The 13,181-nt window shown below is 40.4% G+C and overlaps 1 protein-coding gene across 9 annotated transcripts in view; it reads right to left on the bottom strand.

Annotated features, from left to right (window-relative positions):
• Nucleotides 1-903: 903 nt before the first annotated feature.
• kdm4c (lysine (K)-specific demethylase 4C) overlaps nt 904-13,181 on the bottom strand; it is a 29,610-nt gene continuing 17,332 nt past the window's right edge. For 3 of the 9 annotated variants that reach the window (XM_078259432.1, XM_078259415.1, XM_078259407.1), the window contains exons 15-22: nt 12,653-12,729; nt 11,986-12,041; nt 11,749-11,857; nt 5,427-5,621; nt 4,558-4,728; nt 3,323-3,442; nt 2,117-2,209; nt 904-1,969 (exon numbers count right to left, since the gene is read on the bottom strand). In XM_078259432.1, the coding sequence (XP_078115558.1) occupies nt 1,802-1,969; nt 2,117-2,209; nt 3,323-3,442; nt 4,558-4,728; nt 5,427-5,621; nt 11,749-11,857; nt 11,986-12,041; nt 12,653-12,729 (989 nt within the window). In that variant the 3' untranslated portion in view covers nt 904-1,801. The remainder of the gene's footprint in view (nt 1,970-2,116; nt 2,210-3,322; nt 3,443-4,557; nt 4,729-5,426; nt 5,622-11,748; nt 11,858-11,985; nt 12,042-12,652; nt 12,730-13,181) is intronic. The other 6 variants (XM_078259440.1, XM_078259421.1, XM_078259458.1 and 3 more) reach the window with 6 other exon arrangements.

The raw sequence follows: 13,181 nt of genomic DNA, 5'->3' as shown, positions 1-13,181 counted from the left end.
TGTTTAAATTGTAAGATATAAAAAATCTAAGTAAATGGTTTGGGGAGCAAAAGCTCAACATGTCAAGACATGGAAATGGGCCTTTAGTCTTCACCAATTTATTGTTGAAAAAAAACATCCAATTGGAAATGTTACATTGCTGCACATACAGGCAGACTTTGCCAAGAACAAGAATGGATGTTAAAACATTGTTTTACTCAGCAGTTATCCTAAATTAGTAAAAAAAAATGTTGCATAAAAAGTACACTATTTGCCACTGAATAGTAGTGCAGTAACATACCTACAAATTGTATTTAAGTACAGTAATTGAGTATATGTACTTAGTCCACCACTAGGGGCAGCATGATTGTACATAAAGGACATGCTCATGAGACACCACTTGAAAGTCCTTGAGTTTATACACGGTTTGTTTTTGCGTCTTTATCGGTTTCTATGGGAGTACAACACTTTTTGCAGCCTCACCATGCCATTTAAGATACCTCCTGGATTTCACTTCCTGCCTGTTCCAGCCAGGCTCCCCAGGATCTGCTGGGAACACTCTGCTCCATATCCTTCAGTGTGAGTAAATGCTGGTCAGGCAGTTAAATGTTAAAGTCATTGAACACTATCTGTACAATAATGCACATGTTCACCAACCTTAAATTCTTTTAACTTAGCAGTTAATCAGTATTTGATTCTATGGACTTTCCTTCAGATTGTACACTCATACTCATATCTTTTAGAAAACGTGGAATTTAAAACCACTATACAAAAAGGACCTTATATAAAATCAGTTATTCAAATTGTTCCAATTTTAGAATAAAATGCATTACCTAAATTGAATGTATTACAAGAGTCACATAAACCATCTTTTCCATTACCAACTAAATTACTTGAAATAAATTACTTGAAATAACTTGACAATTTAATAAAAAAAACATAAGTTTTTATTGTTTTCCTTACAGCAGTTAGCAATACTTTAACTATAGCAAGCCAAAAATAAATACAAATTTTAAATAATTTCAACAATGTGTTTCATTCAACAGAGCAACAGTAGCATTTCACATTAATTGTGCACAGAATCCAACACAAAGGCATGGCTTCCTTTCTGAATTTTTCACCTTATGAAGGGGTTAACATGTCCATTCTTTTAATTCAGTAGATTTTTGTCCATATGGATGGAAAAACATGCAGAGAGGAAGCCATTGTAGTGTCACTGGACTCCAGCAGGAGCAGTTAGGAGACGATGTTTAACATGCAGGGAGAAACAGTAAGACATGAGGAAAATACTACAAGCAAAGTGCATAAATATTCAAAATCAAAACTGGAAACAGACCCCAAAAAAGCTACCATAGACAAGCTATTTAGAAAAATCTCACCTTTGAATTTTTCATGTACAAAGAAAAAAAGTTTGTCATTTATTTAAAAAAAAGGGTGATGTGACAAATGTAAGTCACGTTTATTTTCCCTGACGGATGTGAAAGCACTAGGCAACTGAGGCAACAATACCCTCTGTTAACCCATTCTATAAGAGTCCAGCTGTCCAATTCTTTTCCAGCCTGTCACAATCACCCATCACTGATGTATAATGTACAAGCACACGCAAGTTAACATCCATCTAATCCAAATCACCCATTCCCTCACACGATTCCTCTGAACTTTTCGCAGGGAAGTTGTGAGGGCAACAGTTGAGATGGAAGTAGATCCAAAACACGTACACACAAGCATACTCGCACATATACTCACAGACACACAACAGCCTCCCCTCTACATCAACTGGTAATTCAGTGCATTCATTTGTCATTGATCCTTCACCATGACTTCATTTCCCTTTGTGGTTGCGTTGCTCCCATGTGCTTTTGGCATTTGTACGGAGGCCTGGCAGGGCCACATAGTCTTTCTGGAAGCGAGAATTGGGTGTTCTCTGCCGTTTCCTCTCCCCCTGCGTGGTGAAGAAGGCGTCCTGGAAACGCATGCTTGAGGCCGTGGACTAGAAAAACAAGACATGAAAAAATGAGTAAACAAAAAAGCTTTCCAGATGGCAAGCACATTTTTTTTTTTTTTTTACTTTCATGTCATTTAACTATCAAACTTACGGTTAACAGTTTATGTGTTGCCCAGTAAGTCTAATACTTACAAGTCTACGTTTCACCTTTATAGGCAGGTCTTCATCTAAAGTATAGACATCTTCTCTTTTTGCCAGCACCTGAGACCCATCCTCAAACTCCACCTGAGATGACATGAACATATTTATCAGTTAGTTACAGTTTCAAATGAATGGAGTGGATTTATCCAAAGTGATTTTACAATTTGCCTCTTTTTCACTCATGTACACACAAACATAAGGGTAGAATTTCCACTTTTCAAACTCCTAAACTTAATCTATATATTTGCAGTTAATCTCCTAGAATATGCTAGATATGAATATCAGTCAAAGGTAATGCAGTGATCTTTGTGGTGATAGTTCAAATACAACATTGTCTATTACAATAGTACATATCAGGTCTCTATCGTCAAAGAAAGTAATCTTGAAACCAGAATTTATGTCATCATAAATTACAAAGAAACAGCTTTCTCTCAACGCGTCAGCATTTTTCTGGTGTAAATGATGAAACAAACAGATCTGACTATGCAGTGCGATTTTAACTTTTAATGTTACCTCTGCTCACAAAATATTTTCTGCTCAAGAAATTCAAGTTTGTGTATATCACCTTAACGATGGAAAGTTCCTTTTCAGCTTTTTTTTCTAAAAATCTGACGCATCTTAAACCAAGTGTGTACATCACAGGTGCATTTGTGCATAACTAATGGTTGACGCCCAGCTCAACTAAATAAAGCTTTTAAGTGGAAGCCGCATGACTTGGCTTGGTGAATATTTCAGTGAGTTTGAATAATGCAGATTGTCACCTTCTTCTCATCCTCTTCTTTTTGCTCTCTCCATCTCTCTTTTCTCTACCTATCTGCTTCCACTCTGTGTCTGCATAGCTTTTGCTTCCTATCATCGACCAATCATCTTCCATCTCATCTCCACTCCTCGCCATGACTTCAGCACCTCCCTCAATCTCTGTGTCCTCTTTTCCTCTCTCTCCACCTCTCTATACATGGACCTGGGGACCTTGACAACGTCAGACGAGTCACGACGATTCTGATGTTGAGGGAGTTCAACAAGTTTACTGCTGTCTCGCTTTGACCCACAACTGAGTTTACAATTTAACATTTCAACATTCACAGAAAGGCAATTAAATCTGTGAAACCGGGTCATATGTCTGTCTCTCTCTCCCTCATGTTTACCATTTGTCATGATTGTGTATGTCTTTAGTGCAGTACGTGTGTGTCTGTATACCTGATACATGTAGGATACATTGGATCCCAGGTATTTGGCGCCGTAGAACAGCCCATCAGGCCACTTCACTTGAACAGCTTCCCCCACTTCAGGAGGACCCAAATTCATACAGTCTCTGCTCTAAAGATGCAAGAGAATAACGGTTGGTCTGTGCAAGAGTGTGTGTCAAAATGAAAAGTCAAAGTGAATGGTTTAATGCTGAAAAGAGCTCTTTTTAGTTTTAGGTAGTTAAAGCTATAGTGTGTAGTTTCTGCCGCCCCCATGAGGAATTCTAAGTAATGACAACAACACTGTCGTCGCGTCCGCATGATACAAGCCTTCCATGACCGCGCACCTACATGGCAACCCAGCAGCCCCATGATGGCCATGGGCTTTTCAAAAATCCATGTTGTTTCATTTTAAATTGGAGAAAGGTTTATAGTGGGGGAAATAATTCGAAATGACTCTTGATCACATTGGTTTTGCAGGTGCACATCTTACAGTAATATATTTAAATAAGCTTATATGTAATCCCTCATGCAATGAGCTTTTTATTATTTTTTTCACCATAAATAAAACGGGCAGGATAAACGGTTGTCTTTCAAATTCCCTCTGCACTCATAGCCAACCAGAGCAACGCTAGATGATAGATTAAACTTTTGCCGTATCCGGTCGGCAAAACTCCGAATACATCTTCCTTTTTTAAGAATGACTTCAGTGCTTAACTCCAAGTCTTCCAGAGTCGCGGCCAAAGCCAATTCAAAAGACCGCTGTTCGCCAGCAGCAGCAGCAGCCATCTTCTTTGTTTTCAAGTAGCAGGGAATTCACGCGGAACCGTCGTAACTCTGCCGTCCTTATGTTGAGCCCGCCCACCAACTCTATACACGATGTGATTGGCCTGACCAGAACTTGGTTTTTCCAGCTCGCAAGCCAACGGAGAGTTGCTAGACTGACCCTGGCTGCAAATTACATTTGCTAGGGTGCGTCTAGATTTCTAGGCTACGCTTCTGCCTTTATTGGATAGGAAAGCTGAGATATGAAAGGGGAGAGATGGGGGGGTAAGACATGCAGGAAAACCATCACACCCGCTCTACCAACTGAGCTAACCGGCCACTGCAATGACCTTTTGAGCACCAATGATCCTCCTTGAAAAAAAAGGAAGCTCCTTTCAAATGAGCAGGTTTTAATATCTGATATGACCTCGTACAGCTGGGAGGTGACCTCTTGAGCGTGTCTCTAATTAAACATATTCTCACCACTATATCCTCAGGGTAGGTATCGTTTGAGAAGGAGCCGTCATCGAACATGACCTCGTAGAACATCTGGGAGGTGATCTGGGTGACCTTTGAGCTGTAGTAGCGTAGGTTCTTGTGTTTGGAGATCACCATCTGGCCCAGTGAGATGGACGCTTGGCACGCTCGCTGCTTCTAGGTTAGACAGAGAACAGCAATTAGACTACTGTCTGACAGTCAATACAGTATCACTTCAAACTAAAACTTTAAAAATAAAAATACATGTTTTACTTATATCAAGTGGCATCTAGCCATGCAGATAGTTTGGGTTTTATTTGTCCATGTGCAACCACCCCAATACAGCTTTGAAAAATGGCATAAAAGAAAATTCAACAGCAACATGTCCTTTCAGAAACAGGTTACTCAGACCTCCATGTGGAAAGTTTTCCTTACACCTTCTTTCTACTGAAGAAATAGCCACTATTTGCATGGCTAGATACCATCAAAAGGTAAGTGAGAAAATCATTTTGAGTCAGTAAGTTTTCCTGCATTCCAAGCATGAACAATGAAGTAATACATTTTATATCATCATATATTTTCTAAATAAATTCCATTAGTAGTACTACACTAAGCCACCACTGCAACTTTAACTCTACTTACATTTATTTGGACAAATGTGACCAACATTCACATGCCCACTTCTACTGCACTGCATGGGAGTAACACCAATCATCAGGTGTCTACACTAGAACCAATTATCCCTGTTTAATAATCTTTTACGGAATACATAAAGGTTTGGTAGTTGTCTCAGTGCAATCACATTGCCATGTCCATTCTAACTAAGCAAAACCTGCTTCATAACAGCTCTAGGAAACACCTGTCCTATAACTTACAGCTGACGAACTCCGTGATTGATGTCTATGGCAGGTGATTGACACGACATATGGCCAATCATCAGGCTCCATGATTACACCGGCAGCATGGGCACAGGTCACATGAAAGGAGGTGGGACACCGGCCACATGAGCACTGGATACATGCACCTGCCTGCCGCTTCCCCGAACAGCGCTTACGACAATAGATGCACTTCTGTAAACACAGACCAGAGCAAACTGTCAACACGAAACACTGCCTGACGAAAGCCAGCTGCATCCAAATTCTTGAAAAAGGACAAGGCTGGCTTTATTCTCTCTTTTTTTAAAAGGTCAAACAAGCACTCAGCCCCAAATCCATACAAGCAGGTCACAAATATATAGTTAATTTTCCAAAAAAAGGCAAAATAATTTCCTTAAACAGCTGGGCACTGTAGTTTACACCTAACATTACACAAACAGGAGTAAATAGTGCATTTGTTGGGGACTATTTCCAGCTGTGAATATTTTACAGCAGCAGAGGCCTGTACTATGATGCGAGATCAACATGTCCTGGATTTCTTTCAGTTACCCGGCTTCACCTAACTTAACACCCGCGGTCCCACATAAGCTGTATCACGACGGTGGTTAACAACTAGTTCAGTCAACCCAGGGTTTCCCAATCCAGCGACGTGCACGTTCACATAAAGGAGGCAGTTTTTGCACAACATGACCAATCACAAACATCTACCAGAGCCGCATGTTTTACATAAGAAGAGGAAATTATAATTCTACATAAATATGAATAACGGAGACACGCAATACAGTCGCTGCTTCCTAAAACAGGAGGAAAGCTGGCAAAAAAAATAGCCGACGCTGTAGATGCGTAAATCACAACGCTTATTAATATCACTTCCATCAGGCAGGACCAAGATCTGACCATAATTGCACTTTTGCTTTCCATAAACTATTATTTCAGTTGCAGCCCTGGCAGTGGGAAGCCATCGTGAGAGCAAATAAAATATATAAAAACAAAATTCAAAATGATGTGCGCATTGGCAACACACGGCTCAAGAAGCCGATATGTAATTCCCTCCCATTACAATCTATATATTTCATAAATATACACATCAGGGAATGCTAACGGGGTTGTCGGTCTCTAAATGTTTTAACTTTTATGTGCGCACCCCTTTCTCCCTCTCTGCGTACCGAGCTCCGCCTGATCTTCTAAGAACGGTGACACCGTTATCAATCGAGTATTGATTGATCAGTAGGCGGTGCTTTTACACCGGTTGATCTCTGATCTCCAACTTAACCTGCTCCCGACCAGGTTAGGCGTTCAGCATAAGTTACCACGGCGATTGAACCCGATCACAAGTGATCCACCTTCGTAGTACAGAAAACCCTGGGTTGAACCTGAAGTTACCTCGTTAACGCCAAATCTCGCTTCGTAGTACAGGCCTCGGGGCAGGTACGTGGGATTAAATAAAACAAACTACAGTGCCCATGTTCCACGTAATGAAGAAACATGTCACTCAGTTCAACATTGTGACTTACTTATGCGTTTCTAATAGTTTCTGTACAACAATGGAGGATTATGGCACAGAGGATAGCGATATCTTTGTTGTTCCGGTCAATGTGATCAATTAATCATTGGTTTTGGTCTATTCATGGGATTTGTGGACAATGAGAAAAATATAGGATATTACCCGCCTCACCCATAGGTTTTTTTTTGCATCTTGCCAGTCCCGTACCAGCAACCTGGTCAGAGGACATTTTCTACACAATATGATGGACACCAAACCAGGAAAACAGGCATTCACACAGTCATTGTTGGACAATTCCAATTAAAGTTTTTCGATAAGTTTTGATAAAAAGAGTAACTTGAGTTTATATGTAAATGATGAATAATACATTCTACACAGTGAATTGTATAGTATGTAAAATGCAGCACAACTTCATGCAGGTACGTAGATTAACAAGTTGGACATAGCTTTGTTGTTTACAGACATTTAGGGCGGGTTGAGGAAGTCAAATTTAGCTTAACAAAACTCAACACTCAAAGTGAGCATGAGACCTTCTGTCCATCTTCTCCTTCCTTCCAATCTGTCCTGTCACTTTCCATTGCAATCTACATTAAACCAACTGTCTTCGAGTGCCTTTATTGCATTGGAGAAAACCTGAGCTTATTCGGGTTGGGGAAAAAAAAAAACAGCAGCAAATTAAAGACAACAGGCCTCTAAGAGAATCATTGCTCAGTTGTGCCATGAACCTCTACCATCATTTAAAACAATGATGTGCTCCAAATAAAGATATCTGTAAAATCTGTTTAATGCACTGTTATTGGATACGGTGGTGTAAACAAAACACAGATACGAGAGAATAAGGGAGAGAGACCCCAGTTGTAACCGTCAACAGAAACATGTTTCACTGCTACGATACAAGGAAACGCTCGAATAAGACCAATTATTTATATTATGTTATTATTAACATTATTTGAGGAAGAAACCAGTGCTGCAACTTCTATGTTGAGGTATTTCTTTTCCCCCCATTTGAGGTCTGTGAAGGGTACAACTGCACAATGAAGGGCATAATACACATACACACCCTACGCACAACTCTGCCATGCATCCATGCACAAACACACTCGCACCTAAATTTTTAAGAAGATCCCTCGGTTTTCTGCATCAAACAGCCCATCAAGTCTATTTCCTATACTGTGGCATCTCCCCTCTCCCACAAATCCTCGGCTCTCCCACTAAAGGGAAAGAATGACAACATCCTCCCATTATAACCCTACTCGCTCCCCATTCCTCTTTCACCCATACAGCATCCATCCCATCTCACTCCATTTCACTCCACTCTCCTCCCAATAAAACATCCATCTACGCTGTTTTTCGTTTCGCTTCCCTGCCCTGCCTTCCTCTCTCTTGCGGTAACTTTTCACATCTCTTTGAAGGTAATTTATTGATTAATCTAATTCCTGGGAATCCATACTGAAATATCCATACATACTGGCAGATAATATGCCTATATATAGACAAACTCCTTAGAGGCTATGCCTCAGCAGTAAGTGAGCACAAGTGGGAATTACCTGGTTTGTAAATATGAAGTCTAGCCTATAAAAAAAAGTCTGATGACATGTAAACTGTCAAACTGTATCACTATCTGATCATATCCATGGAAGAACATGATGTGTCTAAACAGCATGTGTGGGAGTATGGAGATATAACGATTTTAAAAAGGACCTTAAGATGTTTTGATTCCCTGGAAAATAGTCATGCCCCAGGAAGGAGAGGAGAGCATTTGATAGGTGGATAAGAAGGTGATGCTGTGGCCGGGTTAGCTCAGTTGGTAGAGCAGGCGCACACATATAGAGGATTACTCCTTGACGCAGCGGTCGCGGGTTCGACTTCAACCTGTGGCCCTTTGCTGCATGTCATTACCCCCTCTCTCTCTCCCCCCTTTCATGTCTTCATCTGTCCTGTGAAAATAAAGGCCTTAAAATGCCCCAAAAAATAATCTAACAAAAAGGTGATAAAAAAATAAAAAACTTTTCTTAAAGTCTCTGTCCTTATCAGCTAAGCCTCTGAAATAAGTGTCCTTTGTTCATTTCTTTGAACAATCAATAGCTGATCTAATTACTTTACCTAGGCAGCATTAATTACATTTAACCTCTATGGCAGGGCTGGCTGGCTTTGCCTTTACAATTACCAGCTTAGCTCAGCTTAGATATCAGTTGAGGATCAGGAGGTATTGTGTACTGAGAGACTCGCAGAGACTTCCTCTTTAAACCTAAAAAGGCAATACTTAATTTAAAATGGGTACCTTTATCCCATTTTTTATTACGGGAGCATCTATTGCTTCACAGCTCCTCTATTTCTGGACCTAGGGACTTTTACTTAGTGCTTTTCTTGGTGACTAACTTGGCCTATATTTAATACAGCCTTTTTCCATATTTTCTCCATTGTGGACAGCAGATGAACTGGCCTGTCTCATCCACCTAGCATGACAAGATTCATTCTGACTGGCATGCAACACACCCTGTGTGTGTGTGTGTGTGTGTGTGTGTGTGTGTGTGTGTGTGTGTGTGTGTGTGTGTGTGTATATGAGTATTTATGTACATTTATTGGTGGGAAAAAACTATTTGCGTGATATTACGTGATATAACAAACATAAAACCATGTTGACATATAAGTATATGTCATTTGTGTATGTGTGAACCAACTTTTCCCCATGCCTGTGCCGTCTCTAGGTTGTATTTGGGTTCCTGTGTTGAGCCATGCGTTAAGAACATTCCCACAGTAAATAATGAATGTGTATGTGTGTGCGCCTGTGTGCGTGTGATGGTAAATTATAAATGTACTGGCCTGCTGAGGGGGCAGTGGGTCCAATACAAACACGTGGCTCACAGAGCAAACACACAAATGATGAAGTGGACAAAAGAGAACAGTTTAAATATCAATTAAGATCAAATCTGTTAAAAAAATAAAATCATACTACAGTATGTGTGAAAAGGCTTATTTATTCAAGCATTCTGTACGTTTTCTTAAAACATATTTTTACCTAAATTTAGAACTCAAAGAGGTTGTTTAAAAGAGGCCCATCTGTTTTATGATCAACTGAAGCATGCTTTCATCCAAAAAGTGCTTGCATCAGCATGTTAATTAGTGAAAAATTGGCAACAGAAAGTGAAGATTTTCTCTCATCATGAAGGTTGCCATCTTAGCAATATCTTCCGACCAGATACATCTTCCAAAAGGGAAGAAACTGTATGAACTTATTTATCAAAGCAAGTGCTTTCAACTGCAATGCGAGACATAGTGTAATAATCTGTGGTGTCAAACTAAGATTGGCACTGTTTCAAACCTAACTGCATCTAACAGCTAAAGGAAGGAAGCACAGTTTCCTCAAAAAATGGATTGGGATCATTACAAGATCTGAAACATTTTGGCCATCATCAGGCTAATGTCACAGGCTTTTTATGAGTCGCGCCCGTTCCAGTCTGGACTACAATTTTCATTTTGTTCAGATTTTGGCCCGTGGATATGAATACTGACACTTTGTGGTGGTCATACCCAAATTAGCTTAATTTCTATGTGGTCTGAGCCGATATGAACCATATCCCTATAAAAAAAAAAATACCCTTAGCTGTGGGTATTGTCCCCACGTCCACAAAGTTAGTGTCCCATTCAGTGTCTGTGCAGTAGTATCCCTTCAACTATTTTCGTGAAGGCACTCATGAAGGAACCACGAATGGTTGGTTCCATTATGGTGGAGTATGACATTGGTAGTACAATGTTGAAGCCTCTATAAACTCAGTTGCCAGTTTATGAGGGACACCTTGCTAAATTCAACTCGATAGTATTGCTTTATACTTGGAGGTGTTCCTAATATTGATAAGAATTATTGTCCACTCAATTTGTTTCAATAAAAAGGTTGGGATTTGTTTATTCCTTTATTTGAGAGTTGAAAGTAGAGCGATAACAGGAAATGAGAATGAGAAAGGAGGGAACGACATGCAACAAAGATCCTCGACCAAACACGAACCGGGGACGTTGGGGTTCAATGTTTTACTCATAGGCCACGGCCACGGTGCCCCTTGTCAATGAGGGTTAATACTAGAAAGACCTTTCAGTATGATGTAATACAGTTGTTGTAATACAGTTGAAAAGCACCACAAACTGCGTCCTCCAAAATGACCATAAAGTTGAATCAACACCTCTCTAAAACAGTTTTAGCTTGGTGGCCCTAATAGGCTGGCAACTGAGATTATATTTACAATACCTTGATGATCAAATACAACAAATACTGTATATTAATTATGTCTTAATGTCACTCTTTTATTTCAAGCTTTGGATAGTAATCTGATACTAATGCAAATTGTGTTTTAGGGAGTCCCAATCTGTGCCCTAAGCAATCATATAGGCATCTTTAAAAAGTTTTCATGTGCAATCCTGATTGCATTCATCTTGCGTTAGGATGTAACACTGCGCTTTCAGCTGAGCTATAATGGTGCCTGCAGCAGAGCGCTAACTAGTGGCAACATGTCAGGTCTGCTGAGACACACTCCAGCTCCCTCATTAAATGCACACACACACACCCCACACGCACAGAGACAAACACCCACACACAGAAAGCCCTACATACACAAACACCCCACCCACCAGTGGTTAATTATCTAGCTTTGATTGCGGGCATGTTCGTCTCACATTGTTAATTAGAACTGTGAACACTTCATTAATTAGACCTAGCCAGTCCTCAAGGACCTGGGGAATTCCAGCACTGCATCAGAGAGTGTGTGTGTGTGTGTGTGTGTGTGTGTGTGTGTGTGTGTGTGTGTGTGTGTGTGTGTGTGTACTCACCAGTTTATATCGCTGCATGGGGATCCTACTCGTGTCGATAAGACTTCTCTTGGCTTCATCGCTAAACCTTGCCTCTGGTAGTGCCACTGCACACATCACGTGGGCCCATCTATAGACACACACACAAAAACAAAATTAATACATTACGATTAAGACGCACAGACAATTTATTTGTCTGAGCTCCGGAGATCAGAGATGAGTATGCAGAGTTAATTACAGAACAAAAGCCTGTCTCACTTGTCGTTTTGGGTTTTCTTCAGAGCTCCACCTCTGAGGTTACAGAGACAGCATTCCTGAGAAAACATAAAGAGACAAGTGAGTAAGAGAGAAAGAAGATATTTTTTCTTACACTCACCAATATCCTTACCTATGCTTACATTTGTTAAGATTGTCGTTGTTGACTCCAAACCACAAATTTATTTAGGACGAGATTTCCAATTGGATCTTCAACTAGGATCAAAATGTTGTCCTTCAAAACAAATTAGTAGTTCAGAGTCATTGTGCAAGTGTTGCTCTTTTTATCAGTGCTGTTTTCCAATAGCCTTGCACCTACAAGTAATGTGCATATAATTACACTCCATCTAAAACACCATTGTCAAAAAAAGTAGTCCGTCTTACCAGATGTACAGTGCTAGGATAAAAGCTTGACATCTGTCCCTCCCCTTCCGCTATCCCCCTATCTCCTCAATCTAGTTTTGCTGCTCTGGCTTAGCACCGCCCAGGACGATTGTGATTGGTTGAAAGAAATACAAAACGACCCAGAGCGTTTTTTTCCCCTTATCCCAGAATAGATAAGCATTGTAGCCAGACTTTACTCGAGCGCTGACAAAGCGCTGTGGCGATAGGTCTGGCAATGCGAGACTAAAGCAAAAGTGACATCATACAAGGAGAAAAATCATCTTACTGCTGTAAAGCTTCCTTCCGTACAGCGATCGCACGACCACTGTTCGCTGACATCATCTGTGGCAACACCGTAGCAACCTAAAGGAGGAAGGGATTACTGAAAATTAGGGGCAAAGATACAACTATGTAAAAATTTTAATCTTCACACTCACTCAAATACTGCTAAACCACTTTAACCTGGTGGCATGGTTTCAACACACCATTCACAGAAAACAGCGGACATGACAGCAAATGGTACGTCTATAATCAGAACAGAATAAAATTCCACGTCCACATTGTTTCCACAGATTTTCAACAAAAAGATGGTGTCGTTAATGCAGAAATGCACAGTATTGCAGAGTAAGTGGAAATGGAGAGCTCTATGGTATGTGTCTGTGTGTGTAAGGGAACTGTTGTGGTTGAGCAAGAGATGCAGACAACACAGGAGCAAGGGTTTGATCTATGCGTCTGTTTATAAATGCATCGGTTTGTGTATTCAGCCGTGTATCAAATAGCACTCTGTACGACAGCCAGCTTTTGTTTCAGACACT

Source organism: Sander vitreus, chromosome 2 (genome assembly GCF_031162955.1).
Source record: "Sander vitreus isolate 19-12246 chromosome 2, sanVit1, whole genome shotgun sequence".
In the NCBI taxonomy this organism is placed as follows: Eukaryota; Metazoa; Chordata; class Actinopteri; order Perciformes; family Percidae; genus Sander; species Sander vitreus.
Note: the sequence above shows the minus strand (reverse complement) of the source record. Positions and strands in the feature narration are given on the sequence as shown.